Raw genomic sequence first — 12,476 nt, 5'->3', positions numbered from 1 at the left:
TGGTTTACTGAACAGAACTAACCTCAGATATAATGTAGAGGGATTTATTACAGAGAAAATGGATTGGCAGATTGCAATCCTACTAGAGGGAGCTAAATTGAAAGAAGATGAGGAAGAAATGGAATACTTGTCTGAGATGTGCTGTTTGTATGCTGAGCTTGAGAAGCCTCATTCAAAGGCTGATGCCTAAACCCATTTGCCCAACTGCATGGTATAAGTTGTGTTTCCAACTGGCTAAATAAAAAGAATCACAGCCCAGCTTCTTCCTGAGCCTTTAACAGAGGTTTGATAATGCAGAAGTGAATGGGTAATACTTTAAATGGCATAGAGCCAAAGGCAATTGCCAGTTCATTTTTCAAATCAAATTGCTGCTGCAGCTACAGATTCCAGGTTCAGAAGCTGGCAGCCCTAGACTGCACATGGAACAAAAGTGGATCTTGGTAAGTTCATTAGGATGGTGTTGTCTTGAAACACCACCAGAAGCGAGCCAATAGAATGCAGTTTCCCCACTCTGTCTCCCCTCCGCCAGCCCTTCAAGGCCCATAATAAGGTTTCCTGCATGATATGGACTCTGGATCTAAAACCATCACAGCCATCTTCCCGCATCAACTTCAGAAGATGATGACAAAAATGAATTTTTATTTCAATATGGTCCATTGCTAATTGGCGCAATGTTTGTTTTTCATACACATCCTCCCCTCCCCCCCCATGCCTGTTGGGTGAGGAAAGAGCCACACTTTAATGACATTAGGGCAAGGAGTAAGTTGAACTGAATATAATGGGGAGAAAGGAGAACTTAGCATGGTTTAGGAATTTCCAGTAGCGAGCCCTGGGTGTTAATTTTATAACCACCCCTATACCAACAGGTCCTATGACAGGTTACAACAGTTTAACTCAGCCAGATGGACAGGGTATGTATGTATGTATGTATGTATGTATGTATGAATAAATAAATAAATCATTGTTATTGTTATTATTAAAATTCAGTACTAAAAAAAGTTAAAACAAATTGCAGCCATGGGAATAGGATGAGTCATGAAAACACAGGTTTCAGGTGCCAAAGTGAAGGTACAAGATACATCTTTGTGGGGAGCCTGTTTCAGAGTCTAACTCAGGGGTCAGCAAACTTTTTCAGCAGGGGGCCGATCCACTGTCCCTCAGACCTTGTGGGGGGGTCAGACTATATTTTTTTTTTGGGGGGGTGTGAACGAATTCCTATGCACCACAAATAACCCAGAGATGCATTTTAAATAAAAGCACACATTCTACTCATGTAAAAACACCAGACAGGCCCCACGAATAACCCAGAGATGCATTTTAAATAAAAGGACACATTCTACTCATGTAAAAACACACTGATTCCTGGACCATCCACGGGCTGGATTTAGAAGGCGATTGGGCTGGATCTAACCCCCGGGCCTTAGTTTGCCTACCCATGGTCTAACTCTTCTTCTTTGGAAACAATTGATAATAATGAATCTGGTGTAGACATTGTGTTTGCCTTGTAGCAGGAGACCCTCCCCTTCATTACAACGTAATGCACAAGCACCACATACACACACGGACCTCCCACCTCCCCGAGCCTGGAGATGTCCCTTCTAGAGGGGCAACCCCTAAAAGCCTTCCGTAAATAAGGAAGCGCTAGCTTGACAGCTCCGCACGGAACCCCTTTATTTTCATATATTTTCCCTTAGTGGACCGTAACACTCTACCTCGCCCTATCCTTATTATGGGTAGACCAACTGTCTGAACTCGGGGTCAATCGGCTGCTGTTTCAGCCAATCAGTGTTACCGAACAGCGCCCCTTGTGGCGGCCACACAGGTACTGCAGGCAGCAGGCGCCCGCTTCTCTATCTTTGACAGTTCTCAAATACAAAGTTTCCAAGTCCAATTGACCATGACTGATTTAATCAAAATGTTGCAAACCGCTTCCAGAAAGGCGAAAGTGCTTTGAACTTCAAGGACAGTATTCTTCATAAATTCACCATGAATCAGCCATATATCGGATTTTCACCAGACCAGTTTTATTCTGCTTCATATTACAAGGACTAACAGCCATAATCCCTTGACCGAGCAGGCACGTACTCTGCGGCCCTTCCCAGTTTACATGGCAACCTTGATAGTCATCTTGATGGGCTCAGACAGAAGACTATCAAGGACACAACGAACTGCATACACTAGTGTATTCAACACAGACTATGACAAAGGGACCGTGACCGGATAACCCTCAGGGGGCAGGAAACTGCGCCTTTCCATTTGTTTTCTGAAAATGACTCATGAGAGGAAGAGAAGGGGCTCCGGCCGGGTGTCAGGATACTCGGATTACCTGTGCGACCCCTCCCCTGACTCCTCCTGTTTTTTAATGTAGTCATGATGTAAATATGATGTATTTCTAGGGGTGTAACTTAGGGGATTAGGAGCTAATAAAAGTTGGGGTCTTCTTTTGTTCTGGGCTTCCATTTTGCTTCACCTTGTGAGCGGTCGGAGTCCTGTCGCGACAGTCTTTCTTCAATAAAGACCAAGACTACAGGCTGCTGATTTGCTCCAAATTGCTCTGGCTGGTGTCTTGATTTTATCCAAGGGAGGCCTCGGATTTTTCCGGTAACAGCCTGAGCTAGCTTCCTTCTATATAAACACACACACAAACACTTCAGGCAAATTCATCTTGGCCCATAGCACCTTTCGGATGCCCTCCTCCTTGTTTACTTCTGCCTTTTCCGTGCTCCTCTCCATGTCTTGTTTTGTTTTTAAAAAGCGTTGAAACACTGCAAAGAAGGCTTGACTGTTTCTTTTACCAAGGAATAGATTAGCACCTCCCCAAGAATGTCAAAAGCTCACAATAGCCATATTCAAAACCCAGGACCAGATGTCCTCAAACACATACTCTTAAGTCATAGTAGTCAAAGAATAAACAAACATCTGTGACTGACGTAGCCGCCTCAAGTAGGCTAATACCTCCGTCGGGGTAATTCATTTTGGAGGAGCAGACCAAGAAGCAGCAGAATCAAAATGAAGACAGCTTTTGTTATTGTTTTGACCCTTCTAACCATTTTTGTAGGTAGGTATTATTAGCAATGGGGGTGGAAGGGAAGATGTACTATTCTGTCGGGAGCTCTAGACAGCAGACTGACTTGTTGTATTTTGCTACTGAAATTTTCTCCACGATTCTGGCTGAACTTCCTACTGTGGTGTTACACTGCAGCCTTTTAATTTTGACAGCTTGACAACCAGGCTAGTGTGGAAGATAATCTATAGAGATCAATATCAGCCCTATTCCTGCGCATGTTTACTTAGCAGTAAGCCCCGCTGAATTCAACGGAGCTTATTTTCCCAGCAAGTGTTCTTAGGATTGCAGTCTGAAAGAGATCCATCCTGTGGATATTAGAGTCACAGATCAGTAAACAAACTGCTAGCTGCTGTTCTCTTGAACACACTTCCTACTAGGGTTTATGTACTTGTTCTGGGTAAATATGCTTAAGATCTCACTGTGCTGCTACAGTCCTATGCATCCTTACCTGGGAGCGATTGCCTTTGAATTCAGCGCACTTAGCTTCCACAAAACGTTGCACAGGGTCCTTTAAAGTTGTAAACCTGGTGTTTTTTTAATTGCCAGTATTTTACTGCAGCTCTTGCTCAGTGATCCATGCTGTTTCTTTGCCTAGATAAGGCTCTCAGACCAATCAATCAATCAATCAATCAATCAAATAAATGCCTTTATCTTGCATAGCAGCCCTTTAGATGATGAAGTGCAATATTAACCAGGATGTTCTCCTGCAGAAACTGTGTTGAAATGAATGAGAGCTGTTCAGAGCACACCTTCCATTCATTTCAATGGGGCTTGCACACACACCCACACCCACACACACACCCCAGTGGATTGTACCTAATGGAAAAAGAGTAAATCTGATCACAAGTAGACGGTGCAGTTATACTTTCCTAATTTTGTGAAGAGATGTGGTTCTATGTAGGTTTTGTTTACTTTAACCTATCCAACTTATAAACAAGCCCTAGTTTATTATTAAAAATGGTTTCAGATTCCACTCATGCCTCCTGGAATGTAATATCCTCCTGAGAAGGCACTGTAATGAAAGAACACTTTGTGTATTGTAATATATATATATATGTGTGTGTGTGTGAGAGAGAGAGAGAGAGAGAGAGAGAAAGATACACACACACACACATCTATAATATAAGCCTTCCAAACATTTTATCGTGTACCTGAAAACTTAACTATTCTTGTCCATTTTGCTTTTTTAAAAAGATGCCTCGCCAATACTACCAGAAAAACAAGCCAAGCAGCTTTTGAGAACCCGTCGCGAAGACAGACCAAGAAAAGCTGGCTTCCCTGATGAACCAATGAGGGTGATTTTAATATTTCACTTAAGTAAAACAGATGCTTTTGGGTTGTTTGTTTTTGCTGGCTTATCTTTAAATGTGACAGATTCTAAGCAAACCATTAAAATCAGCACAAAGCTTCTATTGTTAAGCTTTTGAACATTTTTTTTTGCCAAAATAAACTCAAGCGGATCATTTCTACAACGGCATGATTGAATGTACCTCTGTGTTCTATCTGTGCGACTTCTTGCCATTACTCCCCAGGTCTGAGAATCAATAACTGTACACACCTGCTACTCCATTCTAACAAAATGGCTCAGTTTTTAGTTAAGAAAGCTGTATTTCATCTGCAGGAAGGGGCACCAATCAAGCAATGCTTTAAATTATTGTGTGCATTAATGTACAAAGTGAAGGATAGAAGAGTATGCACGACAAATCCTCATTTTTTTTAAAACAACAACGACCCACTATAATATTAAGCCTGTAATTCTATATTTACATTACTGATCATTTTTAAAGGTAAAGGTACCCCTGCCCGTACGGGCCAGTCTTGCCAGACTCTGGGGTTGGTGCGCCCATCTCACTCAAGAGGCCAGGGGCCAGCGCTGTCCGGAGACACTTCCGGGTCACGTGGCCAGCGTGACATCGCTGCTCTGGCCAGAGCCAGAGCCAGAGCCGCACACGGAAACGCCGTTTACCTTCCCGCTAGTAAGCGGTCCCTATTTATCTACTTGCACCCAGGGATGCTTTCGAACTGCTAGGTTGGCAGGCGCTGGGACCGAACGACGGGAGCGCACCCCGCCACAGGGATTCGAACCGCCGACCTTTCGATCGGCAAGCCCTAGGCGCTGAGGTTTTACCCACAGCGCCATTTTTAGGAACTTAATAAAAGAGACCAGGATTCCCCCACGCCCCAGTCGTCTACCCTTTTAGTCTCATATATTCCATATGCTTGTCATTTATTCATCTTTACAGACCTTCAACTACCATTCACACACAGGAGGGACTTTGGTCTTATAGCATTCGCTACAAACTGTTATGAAACAAGGCCGCATTACACCATCATGTTCTTTTTTCATGTTGTCTCTGATTTGTCCGCAAGCCAAGCAACTTGTACCAGAGAGGTAAAGGTAAACGAAAAGGAAAAGGGACCCCTGACCATTAGATCCAGTCGTGGCCGACTCTGGGGTTGCGGTGCTCATCTCGCTTTATTGGCCGAGGGAGCCGGCGTACAGCTTCCGGGTCATGTGGCCAGCATGACTAAGCCGCTTCTGGCGAACCAGAGCAGCACACGGAAATGCCATTTACCTTCCCGCTGGAGTGGTACCTATTTATCTACTTGCACTTTGACATTCTTTCGAACTGCTAGGTTGGCAGGAGCTGGAACCGAGCAACAGGAGCTCACCCTGTCACGGGGATTCGAACTGCTGACCTTCTGATTGGCAAGTCCTAGGTTCTGCCGTTTAACCCACAGTGCCACCCACGTCCCGTTTGTACCAGAGAACACTGCCTTAAATGCAAAGCAGGCATGGGGGGGGGGCGATCATGCAGGTGACCTCTGCCTTAATGGAGATCTAGGTGTCTCTGCACAGTGTTTTAAAATGTGCTGTATTTATTTACTGATACTTAAAAACAAACAAACCTGATTAGGTCTAGATGCTTTCTTCTTTGTTTATTTCTTATTATTCAATTTTTGATAGTTTTTTAAAATTAACATTAAATCATACTACTTATAACTATGATATGGAGATACATACAGAGAGAAAATTGATAGTAGAGAGAAGAATAGAGTTGTTTTTTCAGGATGTGATGCTAAGAAAGATGGGAGCTGTCCCAGGTGGGAGCTGGGAAGATGTGGATCACTGTTTGTGAACGGAAGATTAAGATAGAAGGTTGACAGAATATAAAATTTTGTTTGCGTGTGAGTGTTTCTCTTCTTTCTTCTTTGTCTTTACTCTCTTTTTTAATTTTTTATTATTTTGTTCTCTTTAGATAGCAGCTTACTTTGGTTTTTATTGTATTATACGTTGAAAACCTTTAATAAAATTGAGTTTAATAAAACAGATTCAGGTAGGTAGCCGTGTTGACGTGCTGACGCAGTCGAAATAAATTAAATAATTGTCCAGTAGCACCTTAGAGACCAACTAAGTTTGTTCTGGGTATAAGCTTTCGTGTGCATGAACACTTCTTCAGATACACTGAAACAGAAGTCACCAGACCCTTATATATAGTGGGAGGGTGGGGTTTTTCTCATAAGGGTGGTACCAGAAATGTGCAAATGTGTAGATTGGGGCTGTTTTGCTCCTCCTCCAGTTCTACTGCTCTATTGTGAGCTAAGCTATGGTTTGGTTTGGCTTAGTGTTTGTCTCACTACACATGAATGGTGAGAGATAAGTCATAGAACAAACCTACAGCTTGTTGTTTGCCTGAAGTGAGATAAACCACAAGCCTGAGTTCAGACACAGCAGTAAGCCATGGCTTATTACAGTGGTATCTTGGGTTACAGACGCTTTAGGTTACAGACGCTTCAGGTTACAGACTCCCCTAACCCAGAAATAGTACCTCAGGTTAAGAACTTTGCTTCAGGATGGGAACAGAAATCGCTTGGTAGCGGCGCGGCAGCAGCAGGAGGCCCCATTAGCTAAAGTGGTGCTTGAGGTTAAGAAGAGTTTCAGGTTAAGAACAGACCTCCGGAACGAATTAAGTTCTTAACCCGAGGTACCACTGTACATAGTAGCAGCAGGGCAAAAGGAAGACCAGAGCAGCTGTGATCTCTCCGGGAACCTGCATGTTAACTCATTCGTGCTAAACCATAGTTTGGCTTAGCATTAGGTGCAAACTGGGTCAATGAGTTTGCTGTTAACATATACTATGGGTAAAGCAACAGTCACTCTAAGGTGGTTCAGTACATCTAACCAACAGACTCAGTGGCCCATCTCTGAGTGGCTTTAAAAAATACTTTCCTTTAACAGGAATACCTGCTTTACCTCCAGCAACTGGAACAGAGATCTGAAGAACAATTCTTTGAGCACTGGCTGAATCCACACTGCCTCCCTCATTGCAACAGGAATATAGTTCATCCGGTGTAAAAGGGTCAGTTCCTTTCTGAATGACAGCAAGCCTTCTTTTCATTTTTAACTATTTCTTTCAGGGCAGAAACCTCATTTTGCAATGCGGTGTTGTGATAACATTTCCCAATATTTCTTCCCAGATCATCCTTCTGTGTGGGGGAAAAAGAAACCGTCAATGTTAAATGAGACAAGATTCACCTAGTACTGTCTATGCCAGTAGAACATCCAAGGCTTGGGTGTTTTTGGAGACTAATCTGCTACTTAGCTGAGCTTTCTTGGTAACGACGATAAGCGCTTCATTTTGATGAAAAAGCACAGGTATACATTTGTGCAATCTCCCAGGCCTCTGTCTCTCTCTGAAACATGGAATCATGATTTCTAGTTTAGAAAGTGATAGGTTCCTTAGACATCCCTAAGAATTCTGTTGCTATTCTTGTTCTTCAAAATGCAGCCACCTGAAGTGGTTTATGTCAGCATCTGTGCATCTGTTTTTAAGTCAACAACCTTAGCGACCAAGGACCATAGCTGTCAACCTTCCCCTTTTTTGCTGGGAATTCCCTTATTCCAGCACTGTTTTCCGCTGCTTCCCGCTGCTATCCCGGATTGTTAAGATATCCCGTAGACTGTCCCTGAGGCTGCTGATCCCTTATTGTCGAGGCTAAAGGTAAAGGTAAAGGTACCCCTGTCCATACGGGCCAGTCTTGACAGACTCTGGGGTTGTGCGCCCATCTCACTCAAGAGGCCAGGGGCCAGCGCTGTCCGGAGACACTTCCGGGTCACGTGGCCAGCGTGACATCACTGCTCTGGCGAGCCAGAGCCGCACACGGAAACGCCGTTTACCTTCCCGCTGGTAAGCGGTCCCTATTTATCTACTTGCACCCAGAGGTGCTTTCGAACTGCTAGGTTGGCAGGCGCTGGGACCGAGCAGCGGGAGCGCACCCCGCCGCAGGGATTCGAACCGCCGACCTTTCGATCGGCAAGTCCTAGGCGCTGAGGCTTTAACCCACAGCGCCATCTGCGTCCCATTGTCGAGGCTGCTGTTCCCTTATTTCCAAATCTGAAAGTTGACAGCTATGCCAAGGATTTCCTTTCCCCCGGCATAGTTTTCTTGAACTGCAATGCTTTGCCCATTGACTTGGGAGCAAGTTCCTTTGAACTGAGCATTCCTGGATTGCTCAGTTGGTTAGAGCGTCTGGTGCTGATAATCCCAAGGTTGCAAGTTTGATCCCCATATGAGACAGCTATTGGACTAGATGATCCTCAGGGTCTTTTCCAACTCTACAGTTCTGATTTTATGCATGGAACTGGGCTTCATCCTTCTCCCATCCCTGCTCATTCTTTACCAATTGTAATGTACAATCTGGTCTGGTGCCTGATTTGGAACTGAATCCTACCCAGTTTAATAAAATGTACTCCCAGAGAAGATGGGCATCTTAATCTATACTGCCTCTCTAGAAAGACCAGATGCAAAAGAAGGCAGGACCCCTGTACCCTTACTAGTTGCATAGCAGGTGTAGCTTGTTAACGGAAACATCCGAGGGCTCCCTTGGACAAAAACAAAGACAACAACCAGGATTATTTGGAGCAAAACAGCAGCCTGTAGGCTTGGCCTTTATTGATCTGTTGCAACAGGGTGCTCCCCTCACCTGCAGCAGAGAGGAGGGACCCAGAAAAATGGCATGCAAGGCCTTATAAAGACTTTTAAAATTCCCACCCTGTAGATCAAGACCACCCCCAGAAACATCATACATACATCACAGAAGGGGTGTAACCTAAGACCACCCCTCAGATACATCACACCTACAGCACAGAAAAGGTGGTCTAAAACAGAAATTTTAATATTGTTTTTTTCCTCTCCTGCCCTTGTTTATCTCCTGTCTGGCAGGTTACTTGATTGGATTTCCTGGGTAGCCTGGCCAGTCTTTTGTAATGATAAATACTTAGTTCCTGGGCCAGGTCACAGACTCACACCCTATTCAAATACAGACATACCCTTAAGACAGGATTTGTGAAGGAAAAGACAATGGGGAGGCTTTTCCATTTTGACCTTGCAGAGAAAAGATTTGACCAGTTTAGGAATCAAAATGGTTCCAGGTCGGCCTTCCTGTGCTGATCTATGTATGTGCTTGGTTGGTACACTTATGAACATTACCATATATCTAAGACTTCAAAATTCCTATCACAAGCTTAAATGGCAAGCAGACCCACTGAAATCACCTCTTCTTCTGCACAACTAGTAATGGTGCAGAAGCCCTGTCCATTTTTTCACCTGGCTGCCCTCCCCCCACTCCTTTTCCGCTACTTCTATTTGTTTGTTCCCCTCAGTTTCTCTTTCTTTTTTCTGATCTTAAGTTCCGTTTCTCCACACTTCTGCAGCAATGTGCATATTTTTGTTTAAAAATCCCCACGAAGATTCATCGTCTCATTGCAAATTTCTCCTAATGCACACGTATTTGAACGCAGTTTTGACTGATCTACATTTTTTTTTGAATGCCATTTCCTCCAGTACAATGCCTTTTTGTGCACAACATTTGGTCCTTCATTGTTGTGGAGAAGTGCACATTTTGAAGGGTTTTGTCTCGTGTATCAGTTGGGAAGTACAAATAGGGGTAGTTTCTAATTAAAACAGCTTGTGTCCTCAGAGACGTCCTTTCAAGAATGCAAGTTTGTGTGTGCCCACACACATATTTCCTCAAAGTTGAGGAATACATAGCTGCAATTTTGTTCCAAATGTCAGAAACTTCCACTTTAGGGTAGAAAAGGAAATTGGAAGCTTTCACTAATAAGTAGCCACAGGGGCAAATAACGTAGCTGATTTGGAAGATGAGCTGAATGACAGTAGTTTTGCTAATTACTTTGTAATTAAATGCAACCATTTGCTCAGCATTAGCTTTCTGTTAATTGCCTGATATAAAACCTGATTCAAACAAAGCTTGTTTTCATTATTTTGGTGTTTCTTCATTGAATCTGATGATGAATGTGGGTAGAAATTTTCACTAGGCAGTGACTTGTTACTCTATAAATGTGGCTGTAATAGCTGCTTGCAGATCTGCCTCTCCCCATTCCCACCCTCCTTCAACAGTCAAACAGGGGAGCTGTTTTGCCAGATCACGAGTGTAAAATATAGCGTGCAGTGAACCAGGTGTGAAAGTACAATGATTTACAACACGATGGGTACAAAGATGCAAGGGGATGTGGGGGGGGGGGCTGCCAGGGCGATCGCCCCGGCTGCATTCTTGTGAGGGGAGGAGGCACTGCTCATACCACCCTCCCCAGGCCAGCCCTGCGCTGCTTTGCAAGGTCCATTATACATGAAGGAGCGTCTCCACCCCCATCGTTCTGCCCAGACACTGAGATCTAGCGCTGAGGGCCTTCTGGCAGTTCCCTCGCTGCGAAAAGCCAAGTTACAGGGGACCAGGCAGAGGGCCTTCTCGGTAGTGGCACCTGTCCTGTGGAACGCGCTCCCACCAGATGTCAAAGATAAAAACAATTACCAGACTGTTTATGGATGCTTTTAATGTTTAATAGGTTATTGTATTTTAGTGTTCTGTTGGAAGCCGCCCAGAGTGGCTGGGGAAACCCAGAAAGATGGGTGGGGTATAAATAAATTATTATTATTATTATTATTATTATTATTATTATTATTATTATTATTGAAAGCGACTTGGGGAGGGCAGCGTGAGAAGGTGCCAGGGATTGGATTCAAGGGGACAAGAGGGAAGAGGAACGGTGGAGATCACCCACCCCACCCCATTGTTCTCCTGATTCTGCAGTAGAAGAGGAATGCAGCATTGATTTACAGCAGGGCTTTGAGAAGTACAATGAAGGTCACAGCTCAGAGATAGACAAACAGCAGAGTTGGGAAGAGGGGAGACAGAGGCAGGGCAGCCAGCCGACACGTTGTTACTGGAGAGTATTTCTGACCCCCCTTCTCCTAGAATTTCGGCGTTCGTTAAGTGTGCAGGAGCAAAGGACTCACAGACAATTGGCCACAAGCGGCCACTGTAAAGGGAGATCCTGTGGCTAGGGAGGAGGAAGGAGGAGCCCAGTTGGAGCAACGCCATTGTCAGGGCTTGCTGCATTCTGTGGTCTCTCCAGGGCCGGATTTAGGTTTGATGAGGCCCTAAGCCAGGCATAGGCAAACTCCGGCCCTCCAGATGTTTTGGAACTACAGTTCCCATCATTCCTAGCTAGCAGGACCAGCAAGTTTGCCTTCAAATGCAAACTAAGTTGAATTTCTTCTGCATCTCTAGTCCAGAACAGGGCTGGCCCAAGACAATTTGGCACCTGAGGCCCCCATTAGAAGGGTTGAGTGAAGAACTACATCAGGAACAAGGAGGGAACGAAGATTGACATCTGGATCTGCTGCTCCTGTGGTTGACTCTCCTTGCCTCATAGGTGGGCTGGCCCTGGTCCAAAGTCCTGCCTGATCCTATTTGTTGATTGACTATCGGTTCTGAAGGCCTGAGGATGGGGACAAGATGCTTGGACAAGTCTGATTGACAACTTTGCATGTTCCACTCTTGGTTTATTAGCAGGAAGCTGACAAATGCCTTGTTGACAGAGGGGGTGATCCTTGCTACCTTAATGGAGTATAGCTGCTCCTGAAAAACAACAAACAAACAAACAAACATATATTGGAACAACTATTGGTTTATGGCTAACGGCTCTTTCCTAAGGAAATGTCTGCTGGCCAATTCAAGGCACTTTGGAATGAAACTGATTTTCCTAAATCCATTTCATTTAGAATTTAGGTGCTGAAACTACTTTGGTCACCTAATTGTATGGAAACCGAAACCGAAACTGAAACTGAATTTGTTAAATTCTATGAAATTGTTAAAATTGTTAAACTGTAGGAAAACCCAAAATGGAACGCACTGGCGCTGTGGTCTAAACCTACCCAAACTCTCCTACCCTCTTAAAAAGGGACGCGGGTGGCACTGTAGGTTAAACCACAGAGCCTAGGACATGCTGATCAGAAGGTCGGCGGTTCGAATCCCTGCGATGGGGTGAGCTCCCGTTGCTCGGTTCCTGCTCCTGCCAACCTAGAAGTCAAAGGGCAAGTAGATA

General features: G+C 44.4%; 1 protein-coding gene across 1 annotated transcript; it reads left to right on the top strand.

Annotated features, from left to right (window-relative positions):
- Positions 1 to 2,918: 2,918 nt before the first annotated feature.
- On the top strand, positions 2,919 to 8,058 carry LOC310839280 (uncharacterized protein C17orf67). The gene is made up of 4 exons (XM_083727881.1): positions 2,919 to 3,058; positions 4,262 to 4,362; positions 7,308 to 7,428; positions 7,547 to 8,058. The coding sequence occupies exons 1-3, from the start codon at positions 3,010 to 3,012 to the stop codon at positions 7,422 to 7,424; spliced, it is 267 nt and encodes an 88-aa protein (XP_083584007.1). The 5' UTR covers positions 2,919 to 3,009; the 3' UTR covers positions 7,425 to 7,428; positions 7,547 to 8,058.
- Positions 8,059 to 12,476: the final 4,418 nt, after the last annotated feature.

This window comes from Podarcis gaigeae (assembly GCF_964106915.1).
Source record: "Podarcis gaigeae genome assembly, chromosome: 2".
In the NCBI taxonomy this organism is placed as follows: domain Eukaryota; kingdom Metazoa; phylum Chordata; class Lepidosauria; order Squamata; family Lacertidae; genus Podarcis; species Podarcis gaigeae.
This window is presented reverse-complemented; position numbering and strand designations above follow the sequence as displayed.